The sequence below is a fragment of the Rhinatrema bivittatum genome, chromosome 9 (genome assembly GCF_901001135.1).
Source record: "Rhinatrema bivittatum chromosome 9, aRhiBiv1.1, whole genome shotgun sequence".
NCBI lineage: Eukaryota > Metazoa > Chordata > Amphibia > Gymnophiona > Rhinatrematidae > Rhinatrema > Rhinatrema bivittatum.
The window spans coordinates 60,974,357-60,998,059 of NC_042623.1; the positions used below are offsets into that span (position 1 = coordinate 60,974,357).

Genomic DNA, 23,703 nt, shown 5'->3' on the forward strand with positions numbered 1-23,703 from the left:
CAACCCACTGAGCCCAGGGGCAAAAAGTGGGAGGATAGTATTTCCTCTGGCGGTAGAAGGACCTCCTTTGGAGGAGACGGGTCCAAGGGAATGTCACCGGAATCATCAGAAGAAGACTTGGAAGCATCCCCTCACAGGTCATAAGGGGCATCATCATCGCTAAGATCGCCCGGAAACGCCCATGGAGAAGACCTTCGCAGGCCCAACAGCTTGGGCACAGATGGTATTGAGGGTCCCGAAGGAGCTGGATTGGGTAATGCTAGCCATGGAAACAAGGGCTTTGACTGCCCCCTCTGGCTTCAAATGCCCCTCCTCGGAAGACCTCACAATGGGGATGGCATCAGGAGGAAGCCGCTGGGGCTTTGATGGCACCCTGGGCACTGGCATCGGCTGCGTGGGGAGAACACTGAGCAGAATGAAAAGATGCTCCAGCAGCAATGCCAACATCGAAAGGGCAGGCTCCGGTACTGGTGGGGCCGGCGTCTCGATGCCCTGCAGGGCTCGAACAACTGCCAATTACACCCTGCATTCAAGCTCCTCTTCGAGGGGCCCCAAGGGGAATCGGCCCTGGGATTAATGGGGGACGCCTTGGAAACTCAGCCTCGATGGAGGGCGATACCTCCTTACCATGGAGGCACTTCGGGGGCATCACAGCAGACTCCTGTGCCAACCTGAGCCCCGGCACTGTGCGAGGACGGAGACTGGTGCTCAGCCCAATCTTTCCCCAGCACCGAAGATGAAGGAGACAATCCTGAAGTCCTTGAGTGAGAGGAAGCCAGGAAGGCCATTCTCTGGCACCCCTCTCCACTGGAGGTCCCGGAAGAGGGGTGGACAACTAGGGATCGGTATCCATCAGCTCTCTGAGCCCCTTCAGTGTCTATGCCCCTGAGATTGAAGACTTGGACTTCCTGGATCTGAACAGCTTCTACATCTTGTCCAGGTGGTCGTGCCGACCTTTAGAGGTCATCTGGTCGCAAAAACGACAGCCACAGACATCGTGTGATGCCCCCAGGCAAACGATACACACCTCGTGTGGATCCTTAAGGGACGTAGTGTGAGGACACCGAAAACCCGATGACGTCATGATGAAAAGGTCACAAGTGTTCAATGACTGGTGGACACTGGAGGATGTTACTACCGGGAATCGACCGCACAGAAGGCAAAAACTTACCGCACTGCCAGCTAACTAAGTCCGAGAGGAATGGAGAGGAACCCGGAGCAAGAAAAAAGCTTTCCGAAGGGGGGGAAAAAAAGCATGAGCTCCACAACTGCGAGATAACAGCTCTGCGGAAAAGAAGAGACTGAAGACGGACCCTGCATGGACTTGTGGATAGTGGCATGCTGGACATGCTCAGTGTGCCAGTCAAAGTTTCTAGAACCTGCATAATTTTGTCATCTGCAAACTTGATCACCTCACTTATTGTACTCCTTTCCAGATCATTTATAAATATATTAAAGCACCAGTCCAAGTACAGTTCCCTGGGGCACTCCACTGTTTACCTTTTTCCACTGTGAAAACTTGACCATTTAATCCTACCATTTTTGCAGCTTATGATCATACAATATTTTTGCCATCTTGTATATCTTTGAGTTTGTTTTTATTTGGTCTCTGTCTTTTACATTATATCTTAATTGTATTTTTATTATTATTATATGTTTGATTGTAATCCACCCCAAACTATTTGAAGGGTGTGGGCTATAAGTACAAGACCAATTATTAATATGGACTAGAAAATCTTACTGGATGATATTAATGCCTGTCAAGAAGAATATAAGAACATGCCATACTGGGTCAGATCAAGGGTCCATCAAGCCCAGCATCCTGTTTCCAACAGTGGCCAATCCAGGCCATAAGAACCTGGCAAGTACCCAAAAACTAAGTCTATTCCATCTTACTGTTGCTAGTAATAGCAGTGGCTATTTTCTAAGTCAACTTAATAGCAGGTAATGGACTTCTCCTCCAAGAACGTATCCAATCCTTTTTTAAACACAGTTACACTAACTGCACTAACCACATCCTCTGGCAACAAATTCCAGAGTTTAATTGTGCATTGAGTGAAAAAAAACTTTCTCTGATTAGTTTTAAATGTGGCACATGCTAACTTCATGGAGTGCCCCCTAGTCTTTCTATTATCCGAAAGCGTAAATAACCGATTCACATTTACCCATTCTAGACCTCTCATGATTTTAAACACCTCTATCATATCCCCCCTCAGCCTTCTCTTCTCCAAGCTGAACAGCCCTAACCTCTACAGCCTTTCCTCACAGGGGAGCTGTTCCATCCCCTTTATCATTTTGGTTGCCCTTCTCTGTACCTTCTTCATTGCAACTATATCTTTTTTGAGATGTGGCGACCAGAATTGTACACAGTATTCAAGGTGTGGTCTCACCATGGAGCGATACAGAGGATTATGACATTTTCCGTTTTTTTCACCATTCCCTTTCTAATAATTCCCAACATTCTGTTTGCTTTTTTTGACTGCCGCAGCACACTGAACCGATGATTTCAATGTGTTATCCACTGTGACACCTAGATCTTTTTCTTGGGTGGTAGCTCCTAATATGTAACCTAACATTGTGTAACTATAGCATGGGTTATTTTTCCCTAATGCATCACCTTGCACTTATCCACATTAAATTTCATCTGCTATTTCGATGCCCAATTTTCCAGTCTCACAAGGTCTTCCTGCAATTTATCACAATCTGCTTGTGATTTAACTACTCTGAACAATTTTGTATCATCTGCAAATTTGATTACCTCACTCGTCATATTTATTTCCAGATCATTTATAAATATATTGAAAAGTATGTGTCCCAATACAGATCCCTGAGGCACTCCACTGCCCACTTCCTTCCACTGAGAAAATTGTCCATTTAATCCTAATCTATTTTCTGTCTTTTAGCCAATTTGTAATCCACGAAAGGACATCACCACCTATCCCATGACTTTTTACTTTTCCTAGAAGCCTCTCATGAGGAACTTTGTCAAACGCCTTTTGAAAATCCAAATATACTGCATCTACCAGTTCACCTTTATCTACATGTTTATTAACTCCTTCAAAAAAGTGAAGCAGATTTGTGAGGCAAGATTTGCCTTGGGTAAAGCCATGCTGACTTTGTTCCATTAAACCATGTCTTTCTATATGTTCTGTGACTTTGATATTTAGAACACTTTCCACTATTTTTCCTGGCACTGAAGTCAGGCTAACTGGTCTGTAGTTTCCCGGATTGCCCTTAGAGCCCTTTTTAAATATTGGGGTTACATTAGCCACTCTCCAGCCTTCAGGTACAATGGATGATTTTAATGATAGGTTACAAATTTTTACTAATAGGTCTGAACTTTCATTTTTTAGTTCCTTCAGAACCCTTGGGTGTATACCAACTGGTCCAGGTGGTTTACTATTCTTCAGTTTGTCAATCAGGTCTACCACATCATCTAGGTTCACCGTGACTTGGTTCAGTCCATCTGAATCATTACCAATGAAAACCTTCTCCGGTACGGGTACCTCCCCAACATCCTCTTCAGTAAACACCGAAGCAAAGAAATCATTTAATCTTTCCACGATGGCTTTATCTTCTCTAAATGCCCCTTGAACCCCTCAATCATCTAACGGTCCAACTGACTCCCTCACAGTCTTTCTGCTTCGGATATATTTTAAAAAGTTTTTACTGTTGAGTTTTGCCTCTATGGCCAACTTCTTTTCAAATTCTCTCTTAGCCTGTCTTATCGATGTCTTACATTTAACTTGCCACGCTTATGCATTATCCTATTTTCTTCTGTTGGATCCTTCTTCCAATTTTTGAATGAAGATCTTTTGGCTAAAATAGCTTCTTTCACCTCCCCTTTCCACCATGCTGGTAATCGTTTTGCCTTCTTTCCACCTTTCTTAATGTGTGGAATACATCTGGATTGTGCTTCTAGGACAATCCAGATGTATTCCACACATTAAGAAAGGTGGAATTTTTTTTAACAATGACCACGCCTCTGGCACACTTTTTACCTTTGTAGCTGCTACTTTCAGTTTTTTTCTAACTATTTTTCTCATTTTATAAAAGTTTCCCTTTTGAACGTTTAGCATGAGAGCCATGGATTTGCTTACTGTCCCCCTTCCAGTCATTAATTCAAATTTGATCATATTATGATCACTATTGCCAAGTGGCCCCACCACTGTTACCTCTCCCAAAGGAAGGAACAGTACACAACAAAGGTCACTGAGTTTCTCTTGAATCAGTCCTTCTCCCTGCCGTCCTAAGGCAGAGAGCGAGGTGTAGCGGAATATCAATTGTTGCGACCCTTTGATGTCGAGAAACATATTGTTAGATATCTCAAGGTTACGGAACCCTTGTGGAAGTCAGACCATCTGTTTGTCCTTCACGGCTGTTCTAGACAGGGAGAGCCAGCCTTGCAGGCTACATTTGCTCACTGGCTTAAGTAGGTAGTCACAGCTGTGTACTTGGATTCCGGGAAGCCATTTCCTAATCAGGTTAGGGCTCATTCCACTAGGGCTCAGGCAGTGTCATTGGCAGGTTAGATTGTTGTCCCCTTTAACATTTGGCAAGCTATGACGTGGTCCTCCTTACACACCTTCTCCAGGTATTATCTGGATGTGCAGGTCTGGGAGGAAGCGGCCTTTGCACGTGCGGCTTTGTCTGGACCGTGGGCAGTCTCCAGTCCTATAAGCGAGTAGCTTGGTTACATCCCACTTGTTCTGGAGTCATCTGACTGGACGCTAAGAAATGAGAAATTGCTACTTTACCTTACCTTTTCTTTAGGACAGTCAGATGAATCCAACTTTCCTCCCTTGGCTGCCAAATGATTGTGTTATAGTCCTGCGTGGCTACGTGTTACAGGGATTTACTGGTGTTAGTCCAGTCCCTAGACTAGTGTTATTACATTCTTGTCTGAGCTCACTGTTGCCTGTTGGTTGCGTATTGAAATGGTTAATCAGTTTTTTGCTAGTCTGTCCACAGTTGCTTTTGAATAGAATTCTGGCAGGCTGATGTCACTAGAGAAGGTTATATACTGTGATGTCAGTTTACTCCATCTCCATCTGCTGGTAAGAATGCATAACCCACTTGTTGTGGACTCATCTGACTCCTAAAGAAAAGGACATTAATCTCATTTACTAGCCTTACAGGAAGCCTGTTTATGTAGGATTTGAGCAGAAATGGGATGCAGTTTAAATTTTGAGAGTCTTGAATGTTTTCATGGAATTTATTAGCACATCGCTTTCTTTGTACTATTTTGTTTTATAAACTTGGTTGGTGCGTGAACTTCTGAGCTGTTAAAATTTATTGTCTTTTTTCAGGTTTGAAACAAAATTCCTGTAACTTTAACTTAGAAATGTGCAAATTATAATTTCTCTCACTTTTTAAAAAGGTTTCAGTCCACTGGAAAATTGACAGGTCATCTGGGCCCTGTTATGTGTCTTACTGTAGACCAAATTTCCAACGGGCAAGATCTCATCATTACTGGCTCAAAAGATCACTATATAAAGGTAAATTGACTGTAAGTGGCAACAGATGTTGTTTAATTTTTTTTTTCTCATTTAAAATGTACCAGCATATACGTTTGGAGGCCTTAAGGGGTTTATCTGGCTAAGTTCGGGCTTAAGTTTTCTGTGAGATAGCCTTTATGATTAATTACAACATTAAAGCTACACTAAATCTATTACAGTTTTGGTAAGAATAATTGTCCAGTTGAACTTCCACCTCAGATTAGATTTATTTTCCTCTCCTGAATTTGGTTTACTTGACATAATCATCAGCTGAAACGTTCTATGGCTTTATAGTAGTAATTACAATTTTTTATTGTAGTTTGGATTAGATTCTCGTTATGATACAACTTACATATAGTAATTCATTATTCTTTCAGATGTTTGATGTAACAGAGGGAGCCCTTGGAACTGTAAGCCCTACACACTGCTTTGTGCCCCCTCATTATGATGGTATTGAAGCACTTACAATCTCAGGGGACAACCTTTTTAGTGGATCTAGAGATAATGGAATAAAGAAATGGGATCTCGCTCGAAAAGATCTTCTTCAGGTATTGTGTAAACTTGATGATCTTGTGAATATGGCTGGAAAAAGTTTGTCAAGTAGCAGTGCTTGATGATGGTCTGTTAGTACTGTTACTGTTTCATAGAAATCTAAACTGTTTGGGACTGTGTTCCACTTCTAGGATGGTGAGGTAGAAACTGTTATACCCTATTAATGACAAATCTGCTAGGCATTTAGAGAAAATATTCATCTATCAGAAGGTTAAGTGGACAGTGCAATCTGATGATGCTGAATGTTTAAAATATCTAAGCTTAGAAACATATAGAATGCTTTTCTGAGCATGCATGGAAGTTCCCCTGTAGCAGCCCCAATACAAGCCCCTTCAGTCTGTTTTCATGAGCTCAGTTCTCAGAAAGAGACATCTTTATAGCTTGTATCATTGCCAGTTCTTCTTCATGGCTTAGTGCTGCTCCAAGCAAATTTCTTCCCTTTTTTATGATGCAGGTTTCCCCAGTTATCTATCATAGGTCCTTAATTAGATTTTCTACCAATTTTTAAGTTTTCTTTCTTTTCAGTGTCAACACTGCTGGAGTTTTTTCATCCCAGCGAGTTTTTGGCTGCTCCATTTGGCCGCCTTTTTACCACTGTAAAAATTTTGTTTGATTTTGCAGCATCTGTTTTTCTCACACTGTCAGAGAAGCAAGCCAGCAGCTTCAAGTGGTGCCTGTCCAAGAAGGATCATCATAGAGATTGTATTTGGTGTTTCGGGCTTGAGTATGATGTCTCTAGTTGTGGCATCTGTACTAAGATGTCACCTAGAGCTGTCAAGCTACAAAGATTGAAGCTGCTGGACATCTTTTGAACACAGTCATTGTTCAAAATGGCATCACTGCTGCTGAAGGTATTTACATCAATGGAGCAGCACCATCTACTAGCTGCCATTTAGTGCAGCGGGGTCGATTTGGCTGCCTCAGAGCTGAGGCCTAAGAAGTCATCCAGGAGCCATACTGCTCATCCCACTTAAAGGAGAAAGATTTCTCTATATCAGGCTCAACCTTGAAGGGCTACAACAATGTTTGAAGGCATTGAAGTGAAAGTGCCATTCCTCTCACTTGATGTTTGAGCCCAAGAGCTTGGAGACAATGGCAGCAGCCATATTTACTCCAAAGCAGCTTCATCTCTTGATAAGCTCAGCTTCCAAGCTGTGAAGGCCACATGTTAATCACATGTCCTCTGATTGACCTGGAGGATGTCTCCTCTCCTACTGTGTCACCAGATTTGGCATCTGTAATATTTGAGCAGTAATTGGACAGAAGGATCCTTAAGGCCTTATCTCAGCACCTTAATCAAGCTAGGACGTCTGCATCAAGTGCTTTGGCTTTGATTGTCTTGCAGATAGAGGTGATCTTTGAGACCTGTGCCCTAGCATTGGGCAAGGTGGCTTTGGCACTGAGACCAGCTCATCAAGCAGAGGCTGTTCATGTCCAGCCACAGTGATTTGGCCTCACAGAGGGAAGTCTTCCCTGTGGCTTAGCCCTGAGGCCAAAACAGCCTCAGGAATAACTTTCTAAAACTAAGAATATAGGGCCAGTGCTTTCTAAGATTTTGGTAATCCTGAATCTCGAGTCCTGAGAGCTCTCTTTTGGGTATGAGGATTTGACTCTGATCAGGAGTCTGAAGGCTTCCTATCAAATTCTTCTCTGCCACAGGCCAAAAGTCAATCCTCACCAGAGGATCTATCCTATCCTTCCCTTCCTTTGTTTAGGAGATGGCTAAGGTCATCCCCTGAAGTTGAAAGTAGAAAGAGAACCCAGGGCATTTATTTTTTGTTTTAAGTCTCTCAGTGCCCCTAAGTAGCAGTGCCCATCCATCAGCTTTAATAGGGTATTCAGAAACAGATATGGAAGATACCATTCGCTGTCCTTCCTGTATATAAGGTGGCACAAGGTATTACTTCCAAGAAGCTGCAGGATTCAATAAGACCCAGTTGCTACATTGGTCTACAGTAATTGAATCCATGATGACAAAGACCAAGAAATCAAAGGACATGACTGGAACTTTTCGGCAGAAAGTTTTTTCAGAATGCTTTCTTCCGAGAGGATGTTCATGATAGAGTCACTGATATCCCTTGCAGCTGTGAGAATCTCTTTGGAGAGAAGGTTAAAGAAGCAATGGATCTTATGAAGGACCACTGTTCCGCACTTCAGACCCTTATGGCTAATACTTACGATCTATCTTGCACAGCCCGGAGGTATTCGTGGTTTATCAAGGAGACAAGCTTTTTCCACCAAAGAGGTTTTATCCTCATGTTTGTCCCTGTGAGCATTAGACTTCAAAGCCTCATCACCTGGCATATCAGGTTTAAGATTCTCATTTAATTCTTTTTTTTTTTTTTAATTTTTCATGGTCGTTTACCAAATTGCTTGATTGCTGGGCTGAAAGTGTATTGTCCTTCATGTACTTTGTGCCCTTCTTCTAAACAATTATTATCAGTTACTTCATTAAAGGATGTTAGGCTACAGAAGTCTCACACACGAATCTTTAGCAATGCAGGACCTGTTCTCTGGAATGACCTTCTATAATCTCTTTAAATGGAAGGGGATTTACTGCATTTTAAGAAACCTTTAAAGGCTCACTTGTTTGTTTTGACCTTCTCTAATGGCCATCCTTCTCTTTGAATTCCTTGCTAGGGGCCTGGGACTGTTGGTGTTGTACCTGTACCTAGTAACAGTTTTGCAGGGTCATGCTGTTTCTAGGCAGTCAAATTGTATATTGTTTTGTTGATTATATTTTGGTATTTGTGGTTTTATGTTTTTTTTGTTTGCTTGTATTATTTGTCTTAATGATATGACTTCTATATTTATTTATGTTTTTATTGTAATCCATTGAGATTTGTAGATCAGTGTAATAAAAATTTTATAAATAAAACTCAAGACAACAAACTGGTCAAAACCTGGCTTAAAGGCAGCCCAAGCAGCTTGAAATGGTATGAAAGTTCCCTGCTAATCACAACTTCATGTGCCTGATGTTGGCAGCGTTTTGACAATACAACAACAAAAGGACTCTATATGTTAAATAGCAGATTGCCAACGCCATCAATATTATTCGCAAACAAATTTTTGGAAAGGAAACTGCAACAGCAAGCCTGACATTGACAATGCATGCAGCAGAGCCGACCGGTCTTATCCTCATATGCGGTGAAAGTTTATAGAAGTACCTTCTGATGCATTAAAGCAAGTTAAATATAATAGTTTTAAATAGTCTGTCTGTACCCGTATCTGCAATAGTTGTTTAAGACCCGACAGCGGCCGGTGTTTCGCAAACCAGATAATTGTCCCAGCGTGTCCCTCCGAGGGACACGCTGCCGACGCACAGCCAATCAGGGGACAGCCCTGATTGGCCTTTAAACCCGAGAGACGCCCGGACTGAGCCCCTTTCACCCGGACGCTGCCGAGGGGAGAAGACGACTTGGAGCGGTGCAGGGCCTGCGCGGTCGGCGCCGGAGACCCGCCGGGGTAAGGCCTACTTAATTCACACTTACCCACGACCGCCTCCGACCCCGACCACGAGGCAGCCCCTGCCTTCCTCCGGGAAGCGCTGACGTCATCGGCCGACCTTCCTCCGCCTCCGAGGGACACGCTGCCAACGCACAGCCAATCAGGGGACAACCCTGATTAACCCTCTAATTATAAATATAGCAGTCTTCCAGGCGCCGCGCGCCGAAGGAGCACGCCAAAGGAGCCTGCTCCTTTGTGCGCTCCTTCGTGCACTCCCTTTGTGTACTCCCGTATGCTCCTCTGTCTTCAATGTTCCTCCCCTACAACCCCCCCCACAGCCCTCAACAACTACCAGCCCCATTATATTCTTCCCAACACTCAACATATGAATCTCTGAAAAGTAATCATCCAACTCCCAAACAACCTAACAACCCCTACCACCATTCACTCCCCACTCAGCAACCAAGCAACAACCTTCTCACACAAAACTCACACAATGGCCTCAGCCCAATACATCCCCAAACTAACCCATCGCCACAACAACCACCACCCTCCTAAATCCACACCCACCACTAGACGTCTCACCAAAATTCACCCCAACCCTAACATACCCTATACCACAATCACACTCATTACTCTACTCCTCATTAATGCACAGTCAATCACCAAAAAAATCCCAATCATCCATGACATACTCACAGATGACCAACCAGACATATTCTGTATAACCGAATCTTGGCTGAAACATTCTGACACAGTCCTACTCAATCAACTGCCCAAAAACACATACAATATTTTCTCCATACCCAGAAACAAAAGAAAGGGAGGTGGCCTACTATTCCTAGCTCACAAAAAACTTAAATTCTCTTCCCACTCCCTAAACTTACCACCCCCTATCGAGACCAACCTATTCAAATCAAAACATCTCCAAATTCTCCTCCTATATGCACCTCCTGGTTGCCTACAGCACAACCTTTCCCCCCTGATTGAATCCATCACAACCCACATAAACTTACAAGAACCAGCTATAATACTAGGAGACTTTAACCTCCACATCGACACCCACCCTCCATCCCCCACAAGCGAACTGCTCCTATCCACCATGTCTGCCATCGGATTCACCCAAATCATCAACTCACCCACCCAAAAATCAGGACACACCCTGGACTTAATATTCATAAACAACAAAATATCTGCAACTGAACCACCATCTACAACCCCCACCCCATGGTCTGATCACAGCCTCATCCAAGCCAAGCTTCAACTCCAATCAATCCCACTACAAACAAACAACCGAATCATCGAATTCACCAAACCATGCTCCAGTGAAGACATCACCAAACTGTTACCTGAGGCACTAAAAACAATCAACTTAAATGACGCCAACACAGCCACAAACTCCTGGATATCTATCAACGCAGACATAGCCAATACATTATGCCCCATGATAAAAAAGGAAATAAAACAATCCACAAAGCAAAGAGCACCTTGGTACACCCCAGAACTGAAAACCTCAAAGCGAACACTGAGACAGACTGAGAAACAGTGGAGACGAACCCCCACCTCAAACCTGAAAGACAAATACAGAACACTACTACACAACTATACAACTGACCTTAACACAGCAAAGCGTAATTTCCACACATCAAGAATTCACGATTACCAATTTAACCCAAGGACCCTCTTCGCCTATGTCAAAGACCTTACCAACCCCATCCAAAATGACAATACGCCAAACCCCAGCAACATCTCCAGTGAAAAACTAGCACATTTCTTCAAGGATAAAGTCAACAACATCATTGCCAAGATTCCGCAAACCCACAATGACTTAATTGACACCCCCCCCCTCCTATCCACTCATGGTCACAATTCACTCCTGTTGCTACCACAGAAATTGAACCTATCATCAGAAAAACCAACCCTGCATCCCATCCCTTAGACCCCATCCCCATCAAAACCCTAAAACTCATCAGAGAGATTATTGTCAAACCAATAACCTACATCATCAACCTATCCCTAGAACAAGGAATCTTCCCAGAAAAACTCAAAAACGCCATCATCAAACCAATCATCAAAAAGCCTCAACTCGACAAATCCGACCCAGCAAACTACAGACCAGTCTCCAACCTCCCATTCCTAGCAAAAATCATCGAAAAAACAGTCAACAATCAACTCACAGACCACCTTGAAACCTTTAATGTTCTTCAGCCTGCACAACATGGTTTCAGAAAACTCTTCAGCACTGAAACCCTCCTCCTCTCCCTCACCGATACCATCCTCAAAGGCCGCGACAAAGGCAAATCGTTCCTCCTGATACTTCTTGATATATCAGCCGCCTTCGACACCATCAATCACAGAACACTCCTCACCAGACTTAAAGAAATTGGTCTCCAAGACACCACAATCAAGTGGTTCAAATCCTACCTCTCAAACAGATCTTACATCGTCAAGATGAACTCATCTGAATCCTCACAAGTGCCCCTCACTCATGGAGTCCCACAAGGTTCTTCCCTATCATCAACCCTCTTCAACATATATCTCATCCCACTATGCAAATACCTATCAGAGGCAAACCTCACCTACTTTGTCTATGCAGACGACATACAAATATTACTCCCCATAAACAACTCCATTCAACTCACTATGGAAAAATGGAACAAACTCAGCTCAAACTTATCCCATTTACTATCTCAATTATCACTATGTCTCAACCAAGCCAAAACAGAAATCATTCACATCCACGATGACCATCCCTCCTATCCACTCAAGTGCACCCCCTCTGACCACCCAGGAAACTCAATCAACCCGGGAGTGCCACAAATCTCACAAACCTCACTCACGCCGTCCACAAGAAACCTAGGCGTAACAATTGACAGCCAACTCAACTTTAAACGACACATCTCCAATACAATCAAAGATGGATTCTTCAAACTGCAGACATTAAAAAAACTCAAACCCCTTCTCCAAGAGCACGATTTCAGAACAGTCCTCCAATCAATTATCTTGTCAAGACTCGACTACTGCAACTCCCTCCTCCTCGGACTACCAGAAATACACATCAAACCCCTCCAAGTTCTACAGAACGCTGCCGCCAGAATCATCTCTAACAACAAAAAATCCCCTCACATCACACCCACGCTCAAAGAACTCCACTGGCTACCCATTACACAAAGAATCCAGTATAAAACCCTCACCCTCATGCACAAAAAAATAAACAACAACAAAATGGACTGGCTAAACAACGGAATACAACCTTACCCTACTCAAAGAACTCTCAGATCCACCAACACTGGACTCCTAGCCGTCCCCAATCTCAAAGCTGCACACCTCAACGTCACCCGCAAACGAGCCATAACAATAGCGGGCCCCACCTTATGGAACACCCTCCCCACCTGTCTCAGAAACGAACCTTCACTGCAAGTCTTCAAAAAACACCTCAAAACATGGCTATTTTTAAAAGCTTTCCCACCCGACACATAACCCGCCCAATTCGCACCATCCACTCCATGCCCCCTCCACAAGCATCTCGCCCCATACCTTTCCCTCCCTACACAAGCATCTCCCACCACCCTTTCCCTCCCTATCACTACCTTCCTCCCACTCATCCCTTCCTCTCCCCTACCCCCTCTACACTCCCTGCTCTCCTTACCATAATTCATCCTCATCAACAAGCCAGTTATGTATATATGTTATATACTATAGTCTAATGTTCCATGTACTCCTGTTAGTTCTGTTACAACTTGTTATATTTATTACCATGTTATAATGTAAAATATTCTTGTTATATTTATTACCATGTTATAATGTAAAATATTCTTATATCTATTTAATACCATGTTATAATGTAAAATAGGGCTGTTACCACCCTATTCCTTTAGTTATCTGGAAACCGATGTGATATCTCGATCGAATGTCGGTATACAAAAGAAATAAATAAATAAAAAATAAAAATAAAATTGCTTCTTCGGGAGTCTCAATGTAAATACAACATTCTAAAAAACAAGGGAAAACAGACTTAGGGCCTCATTTCTAAACGGATCGCACGCGATACCAAAATGGGGGCGGAGTCGGCCCCAGAAGAGGAGGAGTCTGGGCGTCACCGGGGCCGACTCCGCGAAGACGCCGCGGAAGACGAAAAGGTAAGGCCCTTTTCGCGTCCGAGTTCGCGCCCAATAGCTACACCTACTATGGTGGCGCTATTGGGTGCGAAACTGGCAGCGATCGCAGCGCGACGGTGCGATTGCTGCCGGCTAGCGCAGGCCCGCCCCCCATTTCGGCCCCCGCCCCTCATTCCCTAAAGTATCGCAGGCCTGCGATACTTTAGAAAATGAGGCCCTTAGTGACTTGTCAAAGAGTGCGCGTATTACTTATCTTTGATGATAGCAGCGTAGCTGACCTTATTTCTTAAAGACACCCGGTCTTGAAAATTGTGAAAACGACGGGACAGAGACCGCCCTGACCTAACGAGACCTTTAAATAACCCGCGCTTCAGACCAACGTAGTATTCCTATAAGCTGAAATTAGATGCTTACAAATTGGCCATTGATAACATCAAAAAGTTATTTTGCGACTCATTTTGTCTGTAGGTTCATGGCCTTGCAAGCTTTTCTACATGTCAAGTCAGTCTACTAGCACTAACTCAAAAAATGCTGATTTTGATGTATTATTTGTGTGAGAATTTTCCCTTTTCTGGCAACATAAGGTAAACCAGGTTATTGTTGGCTATCTACAATCAACATCTCTTGATTCACCTGTTGCTCCCCATTCTGATAGTCCTCTGTGGGAGGTTTTCTTTTTTTTTTTCTTTACTTTTATTGAAAATTTAATTTGAATACAAACAGTCAATAAAAAAACATAAGGATACAATATAATTATTACAAAAAAGCAAAGTTATTAATAAATAGAAGGTAAACCAAATATTCAGTATCTTCATTATGTATCACAATATAGCGGGGGGAGTATAGAAAATGGTCCTAGGGCAGAACCATATTTTAAAGAAAACATTAAAAAAAATATAGATAAGCATCCTAAACAAGCAACTTCTCTAAATAGACTAAACCATTAAGAGGAAGAGGGAGGCACATTGAGTTGAGCATTGATAAAATCTCTTAGGTGTGAGGAGTCAAAGAAAATATGACACACTAAATTCAAGACTACAAGACATTTAAATAATACAAGAGGCCTCCAGTGAAATAACTTCAGGACGCATGGAAAGAAATGTCCTTGTTCTTTCTAACATATTTTAGCTACGTCTGGAAAGATCCACACTTTCTCACCCTTAAAACATCAGAATGAGAGAAAAACAGTCGAAGAATGTTATTTCTATCTTGCAAAAACACAAATGATATTAATAAAGTAGCCCTGGAATAAGACTGAACATTAGAATTTTCAAGAAAATCAGATATATTAGACAAACTATTTTGTTGAATTTCTAAGTCGTCTTAGTCAAGGGTAAATAGAAAATCTTCTGAATAGGAGGAAAAGCAGATTCATGAATTTGTAAGATATCTTTCATATAAGTTTTAAACATTTCCAAGGGAGAAATCGGTGGAATCAGGAAAATTAACAATCCACAGGTTTAAACTTTTCAAAACATTTTCCAAGTTCTCAAGTCTATGAGATACAGATATAGATTCAGAAATTTGCTTGAGTTGAAGAGCTTTAACCTTGGAAACAGAGTCTTCAAGATTAAATATCTTAGATCCACATTGCTACAGATGACTATTCTGGCGCAGAATTTTAGAATGACTGTCTAAAGTAACAGATACCAAAGATGAGACTGACTCTTCGATGGAAGCCATAATGCCCCATAAACTGTCCAGAGTCACCAAACTAGGTTTCTGAACAGAAGATCTAACCTGAAGTAGATTGATGGCAGTTTGGACCTCCTGTGACTCAGCTCCAAGGGTCCCAGGCACCGGAGAGACAGTACCAGATGACTGCACATTAAAGGAAACACCTCCATTCACCCTCCCAGGCATCTGGAGAGGAAAAGCTGAAACTGCAAAGTCCCACCGCATCTCCTCACTATTGGAGGGACTACGAAAAGCGCTTGGTAATAGAAGAAGGGCATCATTCCGTTTCCGATGTCTCAGCCTTTGCACGGGCAGGATCTCCAGGAAGCTTAGACATGGACCACTCTACCAGGCTGAGAGAAATCTCAGCAGCCGAAAGATGGGAAGCCCAAACTCCTGCCAAATTGGCATCTGGCATCGGTGAAGGGGACAGCTCATGAAAACTTCAACATGGTGGTTTGCCAAGAGGCTCCTGGTAGTGGGTAAGTCCTCACCACGCATTTCCGTTTCCCCATATCGGCAAGTAGAAAGAAAGAAAATGCAAACGGAAATATTTAAGGGAAAGGTGCCGGAGCCACTATATACACATATGCTCAGGGTGCCATCTTGACACACCCCCCAAACTGCTGTCAGAAGACTGATTTTGAAATAAAATTTGGCCTGCAGTGGTAAATGAAAATCCTGTGGGAGGTTTTCGACATTCGCTGTGTCTGAAATTGTTGACTTCTTAGCTAACATGAATGACAGTTTTTGTCCCATGAGCTTCTGTTCCTTTGTTCTTATGAAAGCCATGTGATCTGATCTGCATAAATTTATCACTGACTTTAATGTTTCTCTTTCTGAAGGCCACATACCTTGTCCACTTAAAATTGCTGCTGTGTACCCTGTCTTAAATAAAGACATGGATCCTGTAGATCTCTAGTTTTTAACCAACATTATTGAGAAAGTTGTTCTCAGGAAGTTTCATTCTTTCTTAGATGAAAATAAATATTTGGATGTACAGCTTTCTATCCTGAATCTGATCCTGAGACAAATTCTATTTTTAAGCTCCATTTTCAGGTGCTAAACAATTATCAATAACATTTTAACTTTCTTTTTGAAGGGATTTTATTTATACCTCCGACCTTAACTCATCTTACATGGGACCTGCTATTGAAAACGTTTTTGTGTGTGTTTTCACACAAACACATTTGCCGAAATAATGGTACTTCCAGCAGATTTTTTTCCCTGAGATCACCATGAGCATAGGCACATAGATCTTCAGAGCTGTGCTAAACATAATGGAACTGTGACATTCAAAGCTTTAAAAATTAGGATCCTGCACTTGAGACACCATTTTATCAGAAACCAGTCTAATGACCAAGAGATAGGTGTTAGGTGATCAGTTCGAGAACCCCCAACAAGTATATATGCTGCCGTATTTTGTACTAATTGTAATGCCTTCAGCTTTACTGGCAAGTAATATATACAGAGTTGCAATAATCAAGACCTGAAATCACCAGTGCCTGTAAGAATGATTTAAATCTTCAGGTTGTAAAAAGACAGCATTTATAGAAGACACAAGGATAGGGAGGCGTCAGAAATGGTGCTTAAGTTCCTTACTTGCATAGATATTAAAATCGGCCCTTCTTTCACATGAAAAGATGGAGGAATGTTGTTACATGCAAATCTATCTAGCACTATTACCTCAGTCTTATTGACATTTAGTGCCAAGTTGTTGGCAAACACTTGAGAGAGAGCTGACATTACGTTGTCACAAATGATAATGTGAACTGTTTGTTACCTAAGGAATGTCTGTATTCAAGTCCGAGGTCAGAACATAGTCTACAAATAGATTTAAAAAGTTGTAGATAATGCAGAAAAGTATTTATTTATTTATTAGCTTTTATAAACCAACATTCGTGGGTAAATCATGCCGGTTTACAATATAACTGAAGGAGGAAAATACAAAAAACGAGGGTGGGGGGAGGGGTGCAGCTAGGAAGAGAGAAGGGGTGAGAGAAGAGAGGGAAAAAGAGGAAGAGGAGAATAGGAACAGTACCTGATGGAAAAACAACCAAAGAACATAATATGTAACATTGCAAATTATACACTCAAAAAGGGACTGTGTATAACATTATACACTGAGGATAACCTTATACACTATATATAAATTATACACTCCAAAAAGCACTATATACAACAATATACATTATCTTTAACTAGTACATACAGAAGACACTATGACATTACAAATTATACGTTCAGAAAAGCAACTATATATAGTCTAGCAGGGGTTGCTATTGGGAAGGTGGGGTTTAAGGACAGGGGAAAGAGGTATATAATGGGTATTAAAGGGGGTAAATAAGGAGGTGCAGAGATATGAGAGACAAATCGCAGTACAATTAAAGGAATAAAGGGAAGGCTATAAGTACGGGAATGACAGGGCTCTTTCTTTGAAGGAGTAGAGGGAGCAGGGGGACTACATAGGATCCGAGTCAGGATAGGCCATTTTAAAGAGCCATGTTTTAACCCCTGTTTTGAATTTCCGAATGCATGGTTCTAGTCGGAGCTCAAGTGGCATAGTGTTCCAGAGGGAGGGGCCTGCAATGGATAGGGCACTTTCTCTGGTGGAAGTGTGGTGAGCACATTTAAGGGAAGGGGAGTGGAGGGTTAGTGAGAGTGCGGTTCTAGTAGGACGATTGGAAGAGCGGAATCGAAGAGCATCCTCAAGCCAGGAGTGATTGTGGTTGTGGAGGGAGTTGTGAATAATGGTGAGGGTTTTGTATCTGATGCGGGAGGAGATGGGAAGCCAATGGAGTTCCTTAAGAATAGGGGTGATGTGGTCGGCTTTATGTGTATTTGTAAGGATTCTTGCCATAGCATTCTGTAACATTTGGAGGGGGTCTAATAGTAGAGTAGGGGAGGCTTAGAAGTAAGGAATTGCAGTAATCCATTTTTTATAGCATTGTTGCTTGCAGGACTGTGCGGAAGTCTTGCGAGTGGAGCAGAGGTTTAAGTTTTTTGAGGATGTGGAGCTTGAAAAATCCTCCCTTTATGATTGTGTTAATGTGGTTTTTGAAGTTTATTTGGTGGTCTAGGGAGACACCGAGATCTCGCACGAAGAAGGGAAGAGCATTTGAGGGGAGGGTGAGGTCACAAGCAGAAGGTGGCATCCGGTCAGGGTGATTTGAAATAATGAGTTCAGTTTTGGAGGAGTTTAAAGCAAGGTGGAGGTTAGAAAGTAGGATGTTAATGGAGGCAAGGCATGTTTCCCAAAACTTAAGAGATTTGTTGAGGGATTCTTGAATAGGGACAAGGATTTGGACGTAGTCTGCATATAAGAAAAACTTAAGACCGAGGTAGGAGAGGAGGTGGCAGAGTGGTAACTGGTATACATTAAAGAGTGTGGAGGATAGTGAAGAGCCCTGTGGGACGCCTTGGGTAAGGGGGATGTGTAATGATTCAGAATTTGCAATCCTTACAGCGTAGCCTCTATTATTGAGGTAGGAGGAAAACCAGTGGATGGCTGTGCCTGAGATGCCAATCTCAGTTAGGCGGGTAAGGAGGATTTTGTGACCGATAGTGTTGAAGGCAGATGATATGTCAAGAAGGGCCAGGATAAAGAAATGTGTGGGACTCCCGTATTCAGAGGGAACCATGAAGAGGACAAGCTGTCAGTCATTACACGTTGATAACAACCTTCTAGATATGACTTAAACCACTTTAATACAGTATCACAGATGATGATGATAATCATAATTATTTTTCTAGTGCTACTGGATTTACACAGCACTATATGATGATAAATATTCAGGTATGATGAGTCCCTTCCCCACTCTAAGTAGGTATCTGAAGCAATTGGAGATAAAGTGACTTGCCCAAGGGCTATTAGTGGCAGTAGCAGGATTTGAACTTTGGGTTCCCTGGTTCTCAGCCCACTACTCTAACCACTAGCCACATACCTAGGTTGTCCGCCTGTTTCAGTAGTACTTCATAGCTCAGGGTATCCAATGTTGATGTATCTAAAAGCACCAGCACATATCTTTTCCTATTTTGTAAGCCTTGGCAAAACTTATCGAGGTCAGATAATAAAAGTTTGTATTCAAAGCCCAGACCAAAACTAATAATTTGTGATCATTCACATTTTTTAGTACCACACCTATCACTTTAGTTAAAAAAAAAATGGCTAAGACGATATAAAGTGATAATTCAGTCAGCCAAGTCAAGATTAGACTTTTTTAACAAAGGCCTAAAGTTAATCTTTTCAATTATGCAGGTAAGCAGTTTTTTCTCAAGGGTAAGTTAACCAGTCTGGTGATTTCCTTCCCAATCTCATTTCGAAGTGCTTTCCGCATCAAGGTAGAACAGGTTCAGTGGGCTAGAGGAGTTGGATTATTTTAGAACAAAAAACTTCCAAAAAGCATCTCCACCTTTCATACCCAATGCATCTGATTTCTGATGTCAAATTAATTGCTGCTGTAAAACATGCATTAACTTTTCAGCTATCTCCCCAAAATATGTTGTGAACTGTTCACGATGTCCAGCCGGTTGCTTTACATCGCATGTACCGCTGCTTCCTTTTTAACGCACGTTGTTGGCTTCTGAAGTGCTCGCTGCCACCAAAATTTAAAAAAAAAATGTTTTTGCTTGTGGAATTTTTGATGGGCAGGGGACAGTAACTTTTAAACAGGTGCACGGGTTCATCGGCCGATGCCCAAATATGAGGCCATTTTATAATGTGTGTATGTGTGTATATATATATATATATATACACACACACACACACACTGTTTAAGTGGGGGATTTTAAAAGATTCGCATACCAACGTCATTACCAGTTTTCCCAGTTCATTCCCAGTTCACTCAGATAAGGGATAAAACTTCCAAACCCCCCTAGTTTAATAGCCTCCCTGTTAGCCCTCACCCTTAAAACTCCGCCGATCTGGCTAGTTATCTTTATTTTATAATTTACATGCCATCCATAGCAGAAGTAAAGTTACCTGGCAGGGAATCCTGGCGTGCCCTGTGTGTGTAAGTATTTACACGCTAATTTGAAATTACATCCAGGAATAACCATACCCCGCCCCATTTTTGGAACTTTTCATTTCTGTGTGCAGTGGGAGATAACGTGTGTTCTCAGGCGGCTTTTAAAATTCGCGCAGCTCACACCGGCCCGACATATTAACTCATCTCTTAATTGATGTGTGCGTCAGGCTTTTAAAATTCTCCTTCAAAAGTTTAAGGAATATATTATTTTTGCTTGAAATGTTATTTACATAACATGTAATATAACATTTTATTTTCTTGCCATTTAGACATAAAAATTGCAGTAAGATACCAAATAGTTGTTTGCTGACCTCTCTGACTTACATAGAATACACCTGATAAAAGCTCGGCGGAGCATGGGCATGCAGTGTTACGATTTCACAGTAGCTTGCGTTTCTTCATCCTTTTGATGCTAAAACACATTGTGTTTTTCAGCAACTTCCTAACGCGCACAAAGATTGGGTGTGCGCTCTTGGAATAATACCTGGCTCTCCTGTGCTGCTAAGTGGTTGCCGAGGAGGCATATTAAAACTCTGGAATGCGGATACTTTCCTGCCGATAGGAGACATGAAGGGTCATGATAGCCCGATAAATGCCATCTGTACTAACTACAACCAGATCTTTACGGCGGCAGAGTACGTATGAGAAACAAACTGTTTATTCTTTACTCTACATATTTTTAGTTGTCATAGAAATTGTATTAGTAATTGTCAAAAACTCACATTTTAAGATGTGGTTATAATACAAAGCTTGTTTAAGATTTTTGGTTTTCTTGGTGTATGTTTTTCCCCCTAAAGTTTGTGTTTCTGAATACTGTGCCAAACATACTTGCCAGCTAAACAGCAAGCAAACTAAATTTGGCTCCTATTGCTGATCTTTTAAACATCAGTTTATTCTCCTCCACTGAGTAGAGGAGGGTGAACTGATGAATCTTGGCAGTACTTTGATTTAGAGCAGTAACACCTGAAAGATCCCACCCAGCACTGTTTTATTTGCACATCCCGGTAGTGTTTTAAGATCACATGAAGCAGATATTCAGAGTACCAATTTTTTTTAAATAACACTAATTTAACTAATGTACATTATATATTGAACATTTTAATCCCAAGGCCTTGTTTTGGACAAGACAAGAGCCCTCCATGTCTGTTTCATATCAACAGCTGCCAAAGTTAATGTTCACGCCACACATATAGCCAACAGGAATGGCTTTTAATTTCTCATGTCTTGCATTATGAAACTACTACTAATAATAATTTTTAGAAAACGAGATATACACAGCACAGATAAACTTGAGATAGACCTTTCAGTGGAGCTTGCAATCTGGACAAGAGGCTCCAGGAAATTTCATTTAATATAAAAAAAAATTGGTTAAAATCAACAAGACTATGCTCATGAAGAACCAGGATTTAAGATTTAAAAGCAGCTTTAAAAAGATGGAATTTTTAGACTGAATTTGAGTATGGCCAGAGTGGGAGCATGAAATACCAACTCAAAAAATCTGTTCTAAGCATACAGTGCATCAAGGTAGAAAATGAGGAGTCTGGGGTTGGCAGTGGAGGAGGAGAGCACAGATTAATTATGAAAGGGTACTCTAGTAGGAAGGGTTCCCACTGAAGTAATTCTTATTTAAGGAATCAGTTTTTTTATTCCAAAGAAGTTCAAACATAACGCTGTGATTTGGTAACAACCTTTACACCCAATTTCAAAATTAGTTGTTTATTAGAAGCGTGCAATGCATCAGATCTTTTGTAAATTAACCTATAATTAAGTGGGTACATGGGGCAGTGTTCCCTTATGTCAGTTTGCAGCAATACAGAATATCTCCCCTTTTTTATCCTGTTTTGTCAGGAGAACAAGGAAAGTCTGAATAACATCAACAGGTTCAATATTTACCAATGTGTTATTTCACTTGAAAGTGTTCTGATATTGACTGTTTGCCCTAAGATTTCCAGATATTGAGTGTATTTTCTTTTGGTATTTTTTTTGTAGTGATCGAACTGTGAGGATTTGGAGAGCACGTGGTTTGTTAGATGGACAAATCTCAGATGCTGCAGACACAAATGAGGATATTGCCAGTAATTAAACTTGAATTGAAATGGATGGTCTTAATGAAATACTGTGATAAAATATCTTGTTTACTTTTTTCTACTTGGTTCTGCAGTTATTAGATGAACAGTAACGAGTAGAATAAACTGGAAAATCCATCTCAATCATATTCTATTCAACTACTACCTTTAACAAAAATGTTTCAAGTGTCTCTTCATAACATGGTTTAGTTGAGCTGCAACAGGATTTCTGTGCATATACTGTTTTTTGTTCAAGGAAATTCAGAAGCATTTGTCTTGTGAAGCACTGCTTTTCTTGGCATCATAACTTGGAAATTAAAAGCAAAGATTCCCTCCACCCCCCACCCCTGGATACTAAAGTCTTCTGTATTCAGTTATGTATAAATATAATAGTCTGGTAATATTTTAAGAAGCTGACAGTATGTTTGCAGGTAATTCCATGATAGTCAACATAACATTCAGTATTATTCCCATGGAGTATTATGTTCACTACCATGGAACTGCCTTTAGTTTGTAACTTGTGCAGCTTCAAAGAAATGCTCTACAGGTTTACTGCACTGCTGACATAATCGTAATTTCAAAAAACCTGAGAAAATTGTGAACATAACAGCTGTCGTAATGCTTCTAATCAAATTTACTGGTCTAATTATACTGAATGCAAATGCCAGAAAGATATGTGGTGTTAATAATCTGTCCTCTTGTGCTCAGGATTAGAATTACATTGAACCTTTTAAACCGTTACACATTTCCTCAGTGCTTTGCATATGTTCCATATAAGCAGTATTTTTATTAATGTAAGTTAGTCTAAGTTATTTTCTGTATGAGGTTAACTTTCATCTCACTTTTTTTTTTTAACAGTTGTGAAATAGTCTTCATTTTATCTAATTTAATATGCTGCTAAATGCAATTTTAAAGGTTGTTTGCAAAACTTTGCAGTGACTATGAGAAATGTTTCACCTGGAGTGGAAAATGCTATGTAAATAGTTGGATTGTAAAGAAAGAATCTCTTATAGTATGCCTGTATTGATTTTAAAATGCTGTAGAGTGTGGATATTTAAAAAAAAAGGATATATAATTTACCCAACTGCTTAAAATCTTATTTTGTAAATTCTACCGGAGTTAAAAGTTTATGTAGATTATAAAAGAAGATTTGGAGATTCTGCGTTTGTTGATTGTGCAAAAAATGGCTTATAAATTTTAGTTTAGGTAATACCTAAATAAAGACTTGTGCACATATTACAATGTAGTAGTTTGTTTTTTTTTAGGGGAGAGGGTTTACCTTCTTGAAGTTGTAGATTACATAGCTACACTAGATGCT

General features: G+C 41.2%; 1 protein-coding gene across 1 annotated transcript in view; it reads left to right on the plus strand.

The window, feature by feature from the left end:
• Window positions 1-22,462, plus strand: part of KIF21A (kinesin family member 21A) — a 443,437-nt gene extending 420,975 nt beyond the window's left edge. The window contains 4 exon segments of the mRNA XM_029617139.1: window positions 5,381-5,498; window positions 5,876-6,046; window positions 20,755-20,954; window positions 22,309-22,462. Of these exon segments, the coding sequence (XP_029472999.1) occupies window positions 5,381-5,498; window positions 5,876-6,046; window positions 20,755-20,954; window positions 22,309-22,402 (583 nt within the window). The 3' untranslated portion in view covers window positions 22,403-22,462.
• Window positions 22,463-23,703: the final 1,241 nt, after the last annotated feature.